The 19,245-nt window shown below is 30.7% G+C and overlaps 2 protein-coding genes across 2 annotated transcripts in view; both read left to right on the forward strand.

Annotated features, from left to right (window-relative positions):
- 4E-T (eIF4E-Transporter) overlaps window positions 1–19,245 on the forward strand; it is a 109,327-nt gene that overhangs the window by 43,793 nt on the left and 46,289 nt on the right. Inside the window, exon 4 of the mRNA XM_065514698.1 lies at window positions 5,831–7,150. Coding sequence (XP_065370770.1) covers window positions 5,831–7,150 — 1,320 coding nt within the window. The remainder of the gene's footprint in view (window positions 1–5,830; window positions 7,151–19,245) is intronic.
- Window positions 13,954–14,894, forward strand: LOC135962805 (uncharacterized; the record flags this gene model as incomplete). The annotated part of the gene is made up of 1 exon (XM_065514699.1): window positions 13,954–14,894. A coding segment is annotated over one exon (753 nt), but the record flags the coding sequence as incomplete, so codon positions are not given.

Here is a 19,245-nt window from a genome sequence, read left to right on the forward strand (position 1 = left end):
TTCAATGTGTAATTTCAGCATTAAAAACATTCATTCAAAATAATATCGTTTAAAAAAAAATGCATAAATCACATACTTTTTAATCTTTAAAGTTCATGTTTTTATCTATTATAAAACCTAAGTATTTTATTTTATCCACATTCTCAATTATTTTTTAATTAATTTTAAAAATTTAATTGTTTTTCATGTTTATTTCCATTATTTTTGTTTTATTTTCGTTGAGTTTTTAATTTATTAATCTTTAACCATTTATTTATATTTATTATGTGTTGCATTTGATTGTTTTGACACTGTATTTTATTTTCCGATTCATTAAAAATTAGAGTATCGTCCGCATATAGCACTATTTCACATCTGTGAAGTACGTTTGGCAAATCATTTATGTATATAGTATAATAAATAGTAGAGCTCCTAGGATCGATCCTTGTGGAACCTCTTTTTCATTATTTATTTCGTTAGATATAATTAGGGTATTCATTCGACTAATGATCGTTCGATTAATCGAATAATTTCTTACGAATAATTATTCGATTGCTTAAAATTTTTCATAATTCCAAATTTAAATAAGTAATAATAATTCACCAAAATTGTGTTGTTTCTGAAATTCGATAAATAACTAAAGACAAAGGGACTTTTGATCACTGTAGATGAGTGTTCCGATAGCTCCTTATATAAATATTACTGCAAGAAGTTACAATTCTAAAAACAAATCTTTCAAAATTATTAACTTAGGACTTGAATCACTGAAAATAAAAGGTACGGAATAAAATATTAGAATCTCAACAAGAATCGCAATTAATAATCAAAATTTTAACTTAGATTAAAGTGGAGTTGAATGTGATGGATAATGTGATTTTGAAATGGTCGTCGAAAGTGACATTGAGGATGACATTTATAATGATAACATTGAAACAGACAAAGGCCATGATTTTTTATTTATTTATTTATTATTTTGTTGTTCTATACAAAAGACTTAGAAGTCTTATATTCCAGTACAGAACTGAGGATATGTAAAACACATTATATAAAATATTGCCTAGTATAACTTAATTTTTATAAAAATCTTAAAATATATTTAAGTGGTGTTATTAACCGCGTACGTAAGTGTTGCAAAATATTTAATAATTCGAATGATAAACACAAATATTGCATACTAACGTTTTGCTGTATGAAAAGCATGGAGTTCGTCTTATACATGATTTTGAACATCGTTGAACATCTTTGTCTAACATGGTAATAAACTTTTTGCGTATTTGTAAATGCGTCAATCATGCACTGCCTTCAAATTAGCCACGTTCACTGACAATGATATAAAATTTTGGATAGATTTGTGTAATTCCCTAAGACAACATGATTAAGGAAAGATTCGGAACTATAGTTGTCAAATATTCGACATATTCTAAAAACTGGTTTTCGAATAATTCGAAAAAACTTAATTTTTAAAAACCGGTTTTCGGTTTTTTCTATCAAAAACCGGTTCGAATAACCGGTTTTAGTCTTTTTTATCAATTTAAGAATTGAGGTATATTAAATTTTTTTTTTTGTTAAAACAAATTAAAAAATTGTTCAGTCAAAAGAAAGGATGTATATTAATATAATATTAATATATATTTTATATAATAATAATAGTTAATTGTAATTTTTCCTTAATTTATTTTTTATTATAGAAGAAACATGGACTAACTGTTAAAATTGCATTGTATAAAGGATTTAATTCGATATCTTTAAAAATTTGTTTAAATAATTAAAATCTTGTTTTAAGTCGCTCGTTGTTGCAATATTAGTTCTTTTGTGTAGATTTTGAACTTCTTTTAATGTTAAACAGAGCTACTAAATTTTGCGAGTCACTTTCAATATATTCTAAATCAGAGTTTGATGAACTTTCATTTAGTTCTGACCAAAAAGTCAATTAAAAAGTGTTTTGTTCTATATATGTATTTTCTGACTTCTATCTGCTAAAGTTTGCTTTTAAAATTAAAAAGGGGAATAGATAATTATTAAAAGTAATCGCATACAATCTTAAATAAATTTTAAAAAAAATTCGATTTTGTCGAATAATTTGAGACAAAAAAAAACTCGTTTGTCGAATAACTCAAAAACCGTCCTTTTGTAAAAACCGGTTTAAAAAAACTGGAAAATTGGAAATAAAGCGGTTTTTCGAATAATTCGAAAACCGGTTTGACAACTCTATTCGGAACCCTGATACAACTTGAGGGTATAATACAATTTGTTATAAATAATTTAGATAAAGTGAATAATTCATTTACTAAAGAATTAGTTACTCATTTTAAAACCCGAATTAATGAACGGCATAAAAAGTTCTTAATATGTTTATATTGTACTTGAATTCAGGATCATGTCCAACTAGCACAATTTTTTTAAAGCATAGCTCCAAAACGGAAACTATAGGGTTTGCTAGTCAATTGTTTTGTAGATTGTTCGGTAGTTAATCTAATCACAATATTTCTGATGAAAATTGGACTTTGTTTTCGAATGTTTTTTGACATTATCAATACTTGAATTGTTAACTTTAACGTTATTTTTTTGTTTTTCTTTAACAATAAAATATTAAAAAACCGATATCAAAACTTCATTCTTTATACAATGTTCACATTTGCAGAGTAAATCATCTCACTTCAAAATCGAGATGATTATCCATACATTTAAATGATTTGTTAATCACTTCAAATTGACATGATTAAAACTTAATCACTTCATTAATCACATAGAATCACCTGAACATACCTCAAACCGACTATGATGTAGCACCGGCCACCTTTCAGTGTAGTACCGATAAATAAATTTTGACAGAAGTTTTTTTTTTCCTTAAATAATTCATCAATGTTCACAATTTCATAATTAAAAAGTTTTAAAATAATAATTTAAAATAATAATAATGATATCTTTAATAATGTATTTATTTCCATATTTAATGCCTTAAAGAAATATAAATTTGTTTGTTGTTTTTTATTTGTCAACTTAATCATTTTAGTATCAACTTAATCATCTCAAATGAAATGTGAACGGCTTTGATTAACTTAATCAAAATTTTGCTTAAACGCGTTTAAAAGCCCATGTGTGAACATAACATTACTTTTTTAAAAAAATTTAAATTATTCGAATAATTCGAATAATTTTAAACTTGTTATCGAATTATTCGAATAAGTTAAAATCTTTTATTCGAATTATTCGTTTTATTCGAACAAGAAACAAATTGAATAATTCGAATACCCTAAAATATGCACAATATATTTATCCACTTCAAATTAATTAGTTTTTTTCTTTATACATACATTATTGAAAAGTAGACAAAATCCTCTATCCATTGATATATAACATGTCTACCTTATGTTTTTTACGTGTCAAATAAATTATGGAAAACTTAACAACTCGCTGAGAATTTACACTTATATAGATTTTTTTATTGAATATAGAAAAATAAAAACAAATTTTGAAATTTGTTATCACGAATCCCGCAATTCCCAAAAAAGTATTGAAAAATTCCAAAAATGGGATATTTTCGTTTTTTGGCTATAATATCTACACCAGGGGCGGGGTTATCGGAACCCTTTACAAAATAATTAAGAACATATTGGGTTATCTAAAATGGGTTACTATATTTTGATATTGACTGCGATTTGAGAATTTTTGCCCTAAAGTTGAATTTTACATAAAAAATAGGCGTTTTTTGAATGGACTTGGTCCCCTGGGTATCAAAAATTATAATTTTTTTTTCATTTAAAATATTTGACGTTAATTTAGCTTTTCAAAAAGTATAAATTTATTATACATCCTCATAGAAATTTTTTAGATAACTGAAAAAGAATAAAAGTACTTTTTTTTCACAAAAATAGCGAAAAATCGCCTTTTTTAATTTTTTATAATTCAAATGCATGTAACTTTGGACTCAGTCATGGTTTTTAAACAATTCTTCCTTTTTGGAACCGAGGTCATCAAAAAACTGGAGTAGGGTGGGTAAAAATGTTGAAAATTTAATTTTCAAATGCGGATAATTTATAGCTACGACGAGGTTTTATGTAGTGCTCAATGAGCAGATTCTATATACAGTGACTTCCACAACTGTTCACAAAAATTTAATTTTTTGAATTTTTGCCCCTTATAAATTTCTCATGAATGATTAATGAAATGAATGATGAATGAAATTTTAAATGGCAAATCAGTACGCGAAATTACCGAAAAACATAGTATTTCTATTGGATTTGTATCCAAACTTCGAAAAAAACTTGGCGTGTTTTTTTTTAAAAAAATAATGGTGGGTGAAAACAAAAATTGAATTGCCACACGAAGAGATTGGTAAGACGCCTTGTCGTATCAGGAGCTGTTGATAACGCTGTACAGGCCAATAAGGAAATTAAGGAGTCCCTTCAAATAAACGTATCCCATCAAACTGTACGTAGATGCCTCAAGGAATGCGGTATGAAGGCTAAAACCAAAATTAAGAAGCCGCTTTTATCAGCAAAACACAGGGCTAATCGTTTAAAGTTTGCAAAAGATCATGTCAATTGGACTCCAGAGCAGTGGAAACTTGTAACATGGTCCGACGAAACAAAAATAAATAGATTATGTTCCGACGGTCGCATTTGGTCCTGGTATAACCCAAAAATAGGCATTACATCAAATAATATTCAAAACACATTAAAATATGGTGGAGGATCCCTAATGTTATGGGGTTGTTTTCAGGGTGAAAAATTAGGAATACTTAGGCAAATAAAAGGACTCATATCTGCCTAGTCTGCAAGTTTTTGGTTGTGAACCAGGCGATACGGTATTTATGCAAGATAATGACCCGAAACATAAGGCCAAGGCACTCGAGTTCCAAATAACACCCTGTTAGTTAATTTTTGTATGAATCCAGTAGCTCGTTTCTGTATTTCTCGCATCGTAAAACTTCTGAAGTGTGAAACAAAAAATTCCATCGTTTCTCGATGTGTGAGAAAAAAGTGTTTCTGTATTTGAATACGAAAACACACAACACTGATTCTGTTCTTACTGGAATATTTCCAGTAATTTTGTGTCAAAAGCAAGCGAAACGTCAAAATGTTTCATATAAATATGGCAGTACTTAAAATTTTATAAGAAAAAGCAACTGCGTACATAACTTTTTTTTGTAAATTTTAACATTGTAAAACAAAAAGTGACATTAAAGTATATAAAATGTATATTAAAAATTATATTGATGATAATAAAGCAAATCAAAACAAAGAGCTGCTGTGCTGAATTGTTTATTTTATTTTTCATCTGTTTGTGCTTTGTCATTTTATACTTAGGTTTAACTCACCAATGATGCTGAGTTAAACCTAGATTAGGTAGTAAATAAACAATAATTGAGAAACACAATTTTTAGTTTAATCTCGGTTTAAACAAAGAATGTAGATTATCTTCATCCCAGAAACTAGCTCTCATAGTGGATGAATCAGTCAGTCAGTCAGTCAGTAACGTTACTCTTTTATATATACTAGGATCGACTGGTGGCCGAAATTCGACCACTATTATGGAAAGAATTTTTAAATATTTTGTATATTGTGCATATCTACAGAAAAAAATCTTTTAAACCCTATATGTTTCATCAATATTGGTGGACAATAACATAATTAAAAATGTAAGATGAACTAGTGTCTTACGCCCTCGATGACGACGATTATTATTAACCCTAATCTCAAACAGAATATATTTAAGAAAGATTTTCATTTTGCAACAACTCAAAGGCTGAAAAGGTTAATATATTATATAAAATTTATAAGTATATAGTATAGTAGTGTAGAATTTTTACTATCTTTATCTAATTTTGTTTTCATTTTGCTTTTTTCAGATGACTACCATATTTATAAATCATCAGCTAATAACCGTCTCGATAAGAGTGGTGATCAGTCGTTAGATAGTCAATCTGGATGGATGAATTTAATTAAGAAAGTTAACTCTGAGTATGTGGCGTCAAATAATAAACCAAGTAATGCTGGTAGTGTTAACAAGAAATTAATTTATGAACGTCGTATTGGCAGTGGTCGCCTGGTGCAACGAGAAGTTAATTGGGATAAAATAACAGGTACCAATAAGCAAATCGAAAAGGAAAACAGTACAACAGTACATTCAAATGTCAGTAATAACAATAGTGAAAAAGAGAAGGATAACATTATTTTCGGAGATATAGACAAACTAAATAACCGCAACTCTTCGATAGCAGGGTACTCGGATAGAAGAACTCAAGACAGGCGTATGTTCGACCGACGTATATCTAATCCGGATGATTCAAAAAATGGTGTTAGTAGTAATACAAACAAGAGGTATACAACGACAACTGTTGGAGAAGAAAGAAATAATTACCACCAACAAACACAACACTTTTCGGGCCAACGGTCTATGTCATTTCGACGTCGTGAATATGTTGAGCACAAAGATCACCACAGAGATTTTAGAGATTTTCGCGACCCGAAAGATTCGCGAGAAAGTCGGGAACATAGAGGAGGCGATCATCATAATCACCACCGAGACCGCAAAGAAGAACCTGAATGGTTTAGTGAGGGTCCCACTTCACAGCATGATACCATTGAATTGCGTGGCTTTGAAGAAACTGACGAATCTCAGCAGCAACGAGAACAAGACGTTTGTCAATACAACAATTCAATAATTGAGAGAAAAACTTCGGAAAGTTCGCTACTGTCACATAATAGTAGTAGCAATGCTAATTTGTATACCAAAGAAAATTTTGATATCTCCACCGAAGTATTAAATAATTCCCACAATACCACAAACACATTCGACAAGGATATCGACAATGGTAGCAACTGCAATAATGCGAAGGAGACAGCAATACCACCAAACAGGGATACTGATGCCAACGAATCGCCAACAGATACACCACAAATTCATCCAATAACTGAAGAATTTGAAAATTCCGATAAACGTCGATCGAATGTTACCGAACTTTTCTTTGATAATTTTCTCAACATAGAAGCTCTTGAAAATACATTGATCGGTAGCAATAATGATCAGTCAATGCCTATTAATAATGACGTCAGTGGAACTTCACGTTTTAGCCGTTGGTTCTTTAACAATTCAAATAATATTAACAGTAATGATGAATTCAATAACAATCCGCCCACTAAAGACGATTCAAAACTAATTAACAAAGGTAGGTACTAATATTACAGAAAAAGGGTACCAACATACTACTTTTTGGGTTGGAAAGTGTAAGTGAGATCGAAAAAATCGTAACATATATAAATGTTAATAAAAAAGAAACCACAATTTTGATTTTGATTTGATTACAACTTACAAAAATATTATTGCTATAGTTCTAATCAATAGTGATGAATTTATGAACCTGAAACCGGAAACCCTTCCATTAAGGTTTTTATAGTGCTTTCCATGATACAAAAATACAAGGTAGTCCCACTTTCTCTTTTTGTCGCCATATTAACGTTCTGACGTTTATTGGAATTATGAAAAATCGTGCTACCGTATTCATTTATAAAATCCCATTTTTTGTTTAAAAATCAAAAAAAAAAATAAAACAAACAAAAAAATTAAACTAAAGAAATTCATTTTTTAAATAATTTTAAAATAAAAAAAAACTATTTGTGCCATTGGAAAGGAAACATTATTAAACACGTCGAAGCCTGAGGGATGCCCCAGCATAATGTTCGTCTGCGAATTGACAAAGAATACTTCCTCTATTCTAGTATGGCTCAAAAAAGCTGACAGGAAGATTCGGTGAAATCCCGTTTTCACTGATGGACGGACAAGCTCTCTGACGGCCTAAGCCTCCCCTTATCCAGACAAATTAATATGTATTATAAAATTTCAAAGCGAATTGCAAACTTATGTAAAACCTTACTTATGGTGAAAGGTATAATAAAACTTTTACATAATGTATTCTGAAATTTATAAAAGTATATGTTAAAATGAATTTTGTAACGTTTATTTCAACATGGACATTGATGTATGGACGAAGCTATATTTTCTATGGTCAATTTAAAGGGTCGGTTACACAATGTTTCTGATTCAAAAATATTTTTGTGAGAAAGAAGTGGAGTAACCTTGTATATTTGAATCATGGTGCTTTCTGTCCTTTGTTCGAACAGGTAGTCCATTTCCGTTTAAAATCGACCACACTTTTGGACACCTTTTTTTGTGCTGTTCAATTCTCTTTTATCGAGAGCCAAATATCTCTCCACTGGCCTTAGCTCCAGGCAGTTTGGAGGTTTTGCCTCTTTTGGTACAAATACCACATAATTTTTCATGTACCACTCAAGACCTTGCTTACCATAGTGACAGGATGCCAAGTCATGCCAAAAATAAGTGGACACATTAAGAAGTCTTATGAATGGAAGCAACCTCTTTCGTAAACATTCTTTGATGTAATTTTCGGTATTTATAGAGCTTCGTTTGTCGCAACTGCATACCAAGAACTTTTTGATAAATTTTTCTGCTTTTGGGTCCTAAACTTTTCTTCAACATTCCCACGAGCATCAGCAACGTAGAAATATTCACCCCTATCGCGAATCATTATTTCACATGAAATATATTCCCATTTCCCATTTTTCGTTCATAAACTTTGTTCATGTGAAAAAATTTCACATGTTGTGAAATTTTTAGATGAAATTTTGTAAACAATAAACAGCTGCTACGAACAAAATCAACTATTGTGAATGAAAAGTTTAGGGGAATATCACGATAGCAATTTTCCCTTCGAGGGAAATGGATATTTCATGGGAACATAAATTTCACATTTTTTCACGATAGGGGTGATTGACCCTGAAGCTGCGAAAAAATTTCCACAACATATGTTTCATCATCCATCATACAGCAGGTATCTTTTTAAAAAAAAAAAATTGACTTCAATTTCCGTGCTCTATCTTTGGCTTTTCTACCGGATGTGTTGGAAGCTCTTTTGAAATTGCTTTCTATTTATTGGCTTTTGAAACATCATGTGGACCATTCCTTCTACCTGAACCAGGATTTCTACCAACGGACTGTTTAATAATATTGGAAACAGTTTGATGGCAGAACTTTGATTGTTTGGCCAACTTGTTGTAGGACCAAGTTGTGTTTTGTTGAAAATATTTAATAATTTTAGGATACACTTTTTTCTCGTCACTCATTTTAATCAGATTAAGAACAAATGAACATTATTGACATTTAAAGCCTAGTACTCCGTTCATATTTGCGAAGAATTATGGTTTTTTGATGCCAAATATTTTATATGCAAAAACATGATCAGCTGTTGGTGTTAATTTCGTGCGAAAGAAGTGCTCAAGGCGAATTCATACAAAGTGGTGGCAGTTCTACAAAAACAACAATTAGTCTTAACAAATGTCAAAAAACAAAAATGAAAAATTAAACAAATAAGTATTAAAACTTAATATTGTGTAGATAATTGAATAGTGAGGGCTTTACTTATTTATGTAAAAATAAATATTTTGTTAATAAGCTTAGAATATTTAAATATTTTAATATAAAAACAAGCTTTGACAATTGTTAGAACCAAAAAGCGAAAAAAAAGGTATCAGCTGTTTGACTGACTGTGGAAAAATAAGGTTGCCAGATGTATTTCACATGTTTTCCACAATAAGAACAGAGTACTGCTTTTGCGAAATTATATATTTCATTCCAAATATTTTATATGTAGTTTGACCGCATTTCGCACGAAAATTTGAACAGAGTACATGCTTAACATAATAACTGACATACATTTCAAAAGTTAATTGATCAAAAAAAAAAAAAAAAAAACAAATACTACTTGGGTTAAAAGTTTTAAGGAAAAATGTGTGTTAAGTTTTTTTCGATCTCACTCCTTCTATGGAGTTAGAACTATCTGTAGAAAAGAAGTTTTCAAAATATGTGATATTTTTTACATCAGCTAGTGCAATTTATTTATTTATTCCAAGTAAAGCTATGTACTCTGTTCAAAATTTCGTGCGAAATGCTGTCAAACTACATATAAAATATTTGGAATGAAATATATGCGAAATAATTTCGCAAAAGTTGTACTCTGTTTTTATTGTGGAAAACATGTGAAATACATCTGACAACCTTATTTTTCCACACGAAATAACATACGCAGCACTTCTTTCGCACGAAATTAAAAGCAACAGCTAGCTGTCAAACAGCATATAAAATTTTTCGCATGAAAAAACCATGATTTTTCGCAAATATGAACAGAGTACTAGGCTTAATATAAAAAGCCTATAAGGCCAATGAATTCCTAGAGATTTTCACAAAAATTTAAAAAGTTAAATTATACTTTCCATTTTTTTAAATAATCACCCCTATCGCGAATCAATATTTCATATGAAATATTTTCCCTTTTCCTTTTTTCGATCATCAACTTTGTTCACGTGAAAAAATTCCCCTTGTTGTGAAATTTTTAGATGGAATTTTGTAAACAATAAACAGCTGTTACGAACAAAATCAACTATTGTGAATGTAAAGTTCATCGTGATATTCCCGATAGCAATTTTCCCTTCGAGGGGAATGAATATTTCATGGGAACAAAATTTCACATGTTATTGCCGATAGGGGTGAATATATTATGAGGTTACAGGTTCCAGGGTTGTCAATATGCTTTATATTTCTTTTTACTTAACAATATTGGGCATTGGTTTATAAACATTAAAAATACATTCAGTGGTCAATTGTAAAACCCTCAAAATCTTTTCGATATAAAAGTATGTAAATCCACTAGCCATTGTAAATCCAACATAATAAGATATTATTTGATATACATATATGTTGTATCGTTATACCATGGAATATCAAAGAAGTAAGAGTTAGGGTACGGTCACACATGGCAAATATTTACTAAAAAAAGCGTAACCACAAAGCTCAAATTTGTTTCACGTGTTTACTCTTACAAGTGTTTTGTAAGATCAAACAGCATCAAATAAAATAAAACTAAATATTTGTTATGAATTGGCATAAGTAAAAGCACTTTCTGACAATAAATAAAAGAATTCAAATGTATATATTTAGTGGTTACGTATTTTTCGTCAAATGAGGGGTGTGGAAAGAAAGGCAGCAATCTCCATTTTTGTTGTTTTCGAAATAAATATGAAAAACTTGTATTTCTAAAGAAACTTAAATTTTATAATTAAATGTTTTGCTAATTAGTATAGAAGAAAAAAACAAATATGCCAACCAAGTTTGATCGATATCCTCACCGAGGTTTGCGGGTAAATATTATTCCTGCCTTTAATTTCTAGGCGTTACAATATGTAATTAAATCTTAAAACTAAACAATTATTGTAATAATAAAAATAAATTATATACAATTTTATTTTAATTATAAGGAAATGAAGTGAGGATTTAAATTTTCAACTCCATAATTAATAATACCATAACATCGAGTTATTCTACCCGTTACTTTTATTTTTGCAAAAAAAAAAAAACGTATATTTTTCCAAAATATGGTAACATTTCTAAGAAAATTAACACCTTATAAAGTGTGCGTCAGTCAAAAGTCAGCTATCTCCACTGGATATTGCTGTCTTTGTTTCAATCGTCAGATTTTGATCATATATATTGATTAGATGAAAACGAATCTGGAACTGCCCTCAAATATTTGTCATGTCTAACCCTACCTTTAAAAAACAAATAATTTATTAACAAGTAAGAATCTTATATATCCTTCACCAAATTATACTTTAAAATAAATTTTTTTTAAATATTGTTAGGTAAACAAAATTTAATTTTTTTTTTAATTGTTTTTAAAATTTTTTTTTGAAGTTGTTTTTTCCAAATTTGTTTAAAAATTTTTTTTTTGTAAAAAAAATGTATGACAAAAAAAATTTTTTGATGAAAAAAAAATTCGGGTTAAAAAATATTTTTCCCGATTTTGACCCATTGTAGGTCCAACTTACTATAGCCTTATCTACATCGTTGCAATGGACTTTGAAATATCTATCAGTAGATATCCATATTGTCTATATTAATAACTTAGTAATCCAGATATAGATCAAAAATCGAGGTTGTCACGGTTTTTTGCTCATATCTCCGTTATTTATGGACCGATTTTGCTGATTTTAAATACCAAACTTCTCGAAAGCATGTCTGACAGAATTATTGAAGATTTGGATCCCGAAGATATCTGGGGTCTTCAGAAAATTGATTTCAACAGACAGACGGACATGGCTTAATCGACTCCGCCATCTATAAGGATCCAGAATTTATAGGGTCGAAAATGAAAAATGTAGAAATTACAAACGGAATGACAAACTTATATATACCCTTCTCACGAAGGTGATGGGTATAAAAATAAGTACGAGAGCTATATTCCCCTGTGTCGAATCTTATATACCCTTCACCAAATTATACTTCAAAATAAAAATTTTAAATATTTTTAGGTAAACAAAATTTTTTTTTTCCACCTTGACTAATCGATAATTTCTAATTATCTTATAGCCAGGAATAATAATCGAAGCATCAACAATATGTGGCTTAAGCCAAGTTTCTGACACACCAATCAAGTCAAAATTACCAGCAAAAATATTTTTAATCTCATCAAATTTAACTTAATTATTGGAAAGCCGAATACTCTGGCAATTTATATGAACTATTTTAAGCTGGTTCGAATATTTCTTCAGTGCAGATTTAAGAAACGTGCCACTACTTATAATGGGACCAATATTGGCATTAAAAGTAGACATTAAAGATTAAAATTGTATGAATGGTGGCGAACCAAATGTAATAAAATACTAAATAATACATTATTGTTATAATAATTTAGTAACAAAAATTATAAATCACAAATAATTCCATAATAACCAGCTATCAAAAATTATAAGGATAGAGATCAATAAAAACACTTAAATTTTAAGTAAGTAATGCTTAATGATTCTTCATTTTCATGCAAGCAGATAACCTACATGGGAGTAATTAATAATGTAATATAATTAGTTGGGTATATTCTACCATCAGCTTTATACATCAATTGATACATCAATGTTATAAATGGAACATAAAGTTACCACAACAGAAGTTAAGTCACTCAAGCCGGAGGGGAGGCCACTTATTACAACATCACCCCGATTAAGCCTATGATGCAATAAATTATTCTCCAATTCTAAAGCAGCAAATTTGGAAGTAGTTGATGAGTCAATATTGTTGATTAATTTACTACATGCCACAATATCATATTTCATATCCTTTACGCAATTTCACACCTCGGTCTTAAAATCACTTAGAATCTTCGCCATGTCAGCCTTAAAAGAATCACGATCCTCTCGACTAGTTACAGCAAAATTATCAAAGCAGTCTTTCAAAGATCTAATTTCATTCCGCATCGAATCATCATTTTTGCTACCGCTAGGACAATTAGTGCAATTGAAAGAAAATGAGTCTGGTCTTTCAGTCAACAGGTGCAGATGTTTCTCAGACACTTTAGCACAAGTCAGGTGGACCCAAGATTCACAACTATTGCATTGAATACCACCCTGAGATTTTCCAACAGTACTCTTGCATACTCCACATTTAACAACCTTAGTAGCAGGTATAATTAATTAATCAAAAGGTTAAGTCAGCATCAACAAACTCAGTAACAGTTACTCGTCCAGCAAGTGTGCAACAACAGAACAGCATCAAGCAGCAACAACAACACAATATAATAGTTGTTGTTGCTGGGTTGATGAGCTTTGCGGTATGGTAAATGGTTATCTCAATGAAATCCACAATTTCTTCACTGCACGTAACCTGCAGTTATCACCAACGAAGTCATCAGCAACACTCTTCACCACCTGGACGAAGGAGGTAAAACTGAATTTAGGCATCATGATCGACGGCGTACAAATTCCGACAGTGAACCACCCGAAAATCTTGGATGTCACTTTTGATAGCCTTTTTACCTCCTCAGCACACACCACTGCAATCACGCATAAACTGCGAAATAGGAACAAGGTCCTCAAAGCACTAGCCGGCAGTACTTGGGGTATGGACAAAGAAACCTTGCTTGCTACCTACAAGACGATTGGCCGGTCAGTGGTCAACTATGCTGCTCCAGTGTGGTCGCCTTCGTTGAGTGATACTCAGTGGAGAAATATTCAAAGCTGTCAAAACGCAGCCTTAAGGACCGCCACAGGCTGCCTTCAAATAACCTCCGAACACCACCTTCAGGAGGAAACCAAGGTTCTACCGTTCAAGGAACACAATGTCATGTTGACGCAACAGTTCCTTCTGGGATGTCATCGGAGGAGTCATCCAAACTTCAACATCACACAGTTGGAATCTCCCCCGAGGCATGTCAGACAGGACCTTCGGAAATACGAGGAGAACATACAGAGGTATGTGCAGGATCCATTTGATCGCCGTTCGTATATGACAGATTTGAACGACATTCACAGAGACGCCATCAATTCCGCGGTAGCAGGATACCGTATGAATGTCGTACTTGGAGGTCGCCCACCACCGATAGCAGACGCCGAGAAGATTCTGCCGCGTGGAACAAGAGTCGTTCTGGCACAACTTAGATCAGGATGGAGCAACAGGCTTAATGCCTTTTGGTCCCGCATAGACCGTGCCGTCCTTAACTTATGCCCAGCATGTGGTCAGGGTCCTCATGACACCCTCCATATATTTAACTGTTCAGCCAACCCTACTTCACTCAGTCCAATGGATTTATGGACTCATCCTGTTGAAGTAGCTCAATTTCTTGGACTTGAACAACATGCAGAACCACCAGAAAATCCAGATTGATTATTGTAAATTGTTCATGCTGCTACAACAACAACAACACAATATAATCATTTGGATGTAAAAAAATCAACGAAACAATCTCAATCAATTGTTCATCAACAATTTAATATTAGATTTTAATAGAATTGATAAAAAACTTTATAACTTTAATTCTTTATACACAATTTAAGACCCTAATTTTATAAATCACGTCATCAAAGTGATATTTATGTGCAAAGCAAAAACAACATTTCACACATTTTAAAAATTTGTTTTTGTTTTGTGTACACAATTTTCAAATTTTGAAAGGCAAATCAACGCTTGAATTTTTGTGCGTTTGTTTGGTTCAGAATTTGTACATAAAACAAAAACAAATTTTTGAAATGTGTTAAATGTTGTTTTTGCTTTGCACATAAATATCACTTTGGTGACGTGATTTACAAAATTAGGGCCTAAGTGTTTTTTAGTAATAAATATGAGTTGAGCTGAGTTACAAACACGCTTTATTCAGGCATAGCGTTGCCAGATTAGGCTAGGTAAAATTGTTTGCATCGCGATTAGGTTTCCTACGCGGTAAAAATTTCCCGGGAATATTATTTCGGTAATTTTCGGGAAATGTTTGTCGGGAATTTCTTCATAAGTTTTCTTCTAAAAGTTACAATTTTCTGATTCGTTTATATTTGTTAAAAAAAAATTCACACTAAAAAAAATTAAAACAACATCACTTAAGTCGGGTTTAGCAACATTTCCTATCACTTCCAAAATTTCACCGTCATTAAATTTTTGGATTCTGAGTCAAATAACGAAAATTTTTTTTTGGTTTTTTTGGCTTTAATGTTCAAAATATTATGAAACTTAATAGTACCGCCCACCCAAAAGTAGGCGTGACCGAGAATAAGTTTTTCGTTATTTTACTCAGAATCAATAACTCTAATAACGGTGAACTTTTGGGCGTTTGGGCTTTTGCTAAAATCGACATAAGATATGTATTATTATATATCTCATAAAAAAAAAACTAAAAAAACTGCTTTAAATTAAAGTAACATAATAATTTTTCCTGTATGTAGACTTTCTTGGGCTACTGTATGTTTTATATATTTGACATAGTCGCAATTCTTAAGTTTTTTTTTATTAAACAAAGAATTTATTGATTTTATACTGATAAAAACTACGACTGTGACAATACCGATAACATGCCACTATTAAATTAGAACCCCTTATAAAGGCTGGGCCAACATTGTACAACCAAATATAGTTATTTTATACTTCTTATAAAACCATGGTACAATTATAATTAATTTAGTGTTAAAAAATTCCGGGGAAACGATTTTTTTAATTTCCTCCCGAGAAAGGCCACATTCTTAAAAATTATTTTTATTTTCGTGAAATTTTTTTACAAAAAATGTGTAATTTACAATTTAGTATTTAAATAAAAATGTATTATGTAGTGTTGGAAGTTATTTATTCAATTCCTTACTTTCGCTTGCTTATAATTAAAACTCTTTAACTATTTTTTGATGTTACCTGTTTGAATTGTTGCAAACATATTTTGTATTTTCGCAGTTGGGGAAAATGCAACTCATGCTTGTTAATTTTATTTTTATTTATTTATTATTTTCTACAACCTAGCTTATTGGCCATAAACAAATTAGCTTTGTTTTTAGCCCAATTTGAAAGTAATTTTTTTTTAAATATTTTCAAAGAATATATGGGCAAATTTGAAATTAATATAATATTACTATTTTTATGAAAAGACATAGTATTTTAAAAAATAAAGAGAGAATGAAACTACCTTTTATTTGTCTACTCCTAAGAGTACAGGGGTTATTTTTCTATATATTGAAAAAGCGTTCGATTCCATAAATTTTCCAACCTACCAGCAAAAAATTATTAATAGGTTTTTAGACAAGCGTTAATTTGTTGTATGCGTTAACAAACAATTTTCTAGTGAAAGACAAATAGCTGCGTGTTTACCGCAAGAGTTGGTACTATCTCCCACAATTTATTCAATTTATAAAGAAGTAGCCACTTAAAGTCGGTACGGATTATAACGAGCATAACTTTTAAATGAAACAACGTATGTTAACATTTTATACATGAAATTAAAGGTAATTTATTAAGCTTTAAAAAAATATAAAGGTAGGATTATGTGTCTTTATTTCGAATAAATTTGCTGGCTTTTCTTTTTATGCCTCCCATTAATAGCTGCACAACTTTTCTTCCCACTTCTACGGTTATTACACTTTGTTCTCATCAGGTTATTTACTGTACCTGCACTCTTTTTAAATTTACGTTTAACAATTGTCCAATATATCTCGATAGGACGAAGATTTGGGCAATTTGTTTAATTGATGTGTTTTGGTATAACATCAATATTATTCTCATTATACCACTTCATAGTTGTATTTGAGTAATGACAACTTGGCTAAAACTTTGTATCAGACTTGTGATGTCTTCAGTGATGCCAAGTGTAGGGAATTTTCCCTTTTGTAGGGATTTTTTCCCAAAATTTCACATGTAGGGAAAATGGGAAAGATTTCTTACTTTTGTCGAATTGTAGGGATTTTTTGCAATGGCAATTTACATATGTATTTTCCAAATATAAAATTTGTTTAAGCATATCATCAGAAATTCGTAAATCTGGTATAATATGAAGTAAGTAATAATGTGGCATCTTTAATATCATCACCGCTTTCAAACTACAGTGAGCCTCAAAAGTGAGTAAACACCAAAAATTATTTGTTTTTTTTTAAGATAATGAAAATCCTAAAATCTATAAAATCTAAAATCTATAAAAAAGATTTAAGTCGGAATATAATGATTTTTATGATCTTAAAAAAATCAAAAAAATCACTGGTGTGTACTCACTTCTGAGGCTGTGTGTATATAGTGATTATCTCAAGGAGTATTAACTCAATCAAGCACTCACCTTGTTAATACGCCTTGGATTCTCCTTATTACGGTATTTGACATTTCCTTAAAGAACTAGCTACAAGAGTAGATTCTACAATAAATTTTCTTTTGAATTAAACACTTGTTTGGTTTTGTGTATTTTTTTACATACATACGTACACCATCTTCGCAGGTCTCATCGATTTTAATAAGTAAGTTTTTAAGAAATAAATAACATTATAAATTAAAACATAAATAATTTTAGAAAAAATTTCCGATTCGTCTTCTGATAATGATGGAAACAAAGTAAAGAAATACTGCCCAAGTTGGTTGAGAAACGAGAAGATAATGGGATGGTTGGAGCCGGTCAAAGATGACGACTTTAAATGCAGATACAAGGCTTGTGTGTTAATTCCCAAATGCACCAAAAAATCTTTCAAAAACAAAAACCCAAAAAATGGATTCTTTTTTTGGCAAGCAAGTCCTGGAAAAACCAATGATGTGGCCAATTTCAAAATCCGATTAAGCCTTTTTTTGATTGAACACAACTTAGCTGTTCAAAATAGAAAAAAGTAGTGTATGGAAAATTAAAAGTGAGTGTAGGGAGAAAAAGGGATTTTTTTTCATAAGCGTAGGGATTTCTGAAAAAATCTCCTGGCATCACTGGATGTCTTATAAATGACAGCAATCGCTTTTCCAAACTTTCTTTTTATATATAATTCTGATGTAATTGTTAAACATTTCTGAAAATGTTGACTCTCCAAACATAGCTGCGGATTGTCTGCCAAAATAATATTTTTGTTCAATTTTACATATTCATATTATTTAAAGGCCACACAACCTCGAGCTGCCGAGATCTAAAATTTTTGACCTGGTATCGCCGAAAATCAGATTTTGGATATCTTTGTGCACAATTTTATCTTTTTCCATTGTGTCAACACTTTTTAAAACTAAACATAATGACTTGCAATTCATTGTAGTATAACGGTAGATTTGTTGTTAAAAACAGATGTAAATCTTTTTCCATTTTGATAACAGGGGGCGTTATCAGTGCGTACCGATTTTAAGTGGCCCCTTCTTTACTTCTGATATTACTGTTTGCAGAAACCATGAAGCAGCATTTGTGCTTTTATTTGTTGTGGTAAAATCTCATATTTTAGGGGAATTAATATCCCATTAAAAGATCATATTAAATATCTAGTTGTAATTCTATACAAAAAACTTTCGTTTAGACAACAGTCAAATATAGGTGTTAGAAATCAATTAATTGTGGTATCGCCTTGTATATTGTACTTAACAGTAGGTCAAAACTTAATTTTTATACCCTTCGCCTTCGTGAGAAGGGTATATATAAGTTTGTCATTCCGTTTGTAATTTCTACATTTTTCATTTCCGACCCTATAAAGTATATATATTCTGGATCCTTATAGATAGCGGAGTCGATTAAGCCATGTCCGTCTGTCTGTTGAAATCAATTTTCTGAAGACCCCAGATATCTTCGGGATCCAAATCTTCAATAATTCTGTCAGACATGCTTTCGAGAAGTTTGCTATTTAAAATCAGCAAAATCGGTCCATAAAGATATGAGCAAAAAACCGGGACAAAATCAATTTTTGACCTATTTTTGATCTATATCTGGATTACTAAGTCATTAATATAGACAATATG

This window comes from Calliphora vicina, chromosome X, assembly GCF_958450345.1.
Source record: "Calliphora vicina chromosome X, idCalVici1.1, whole genome shotgun sequence".
NCBI lineage: Eukaryota > Metazoa > Arthropoda > Insecta > Diptera > Calliphoridae > Calliphora > Calliphora vicina.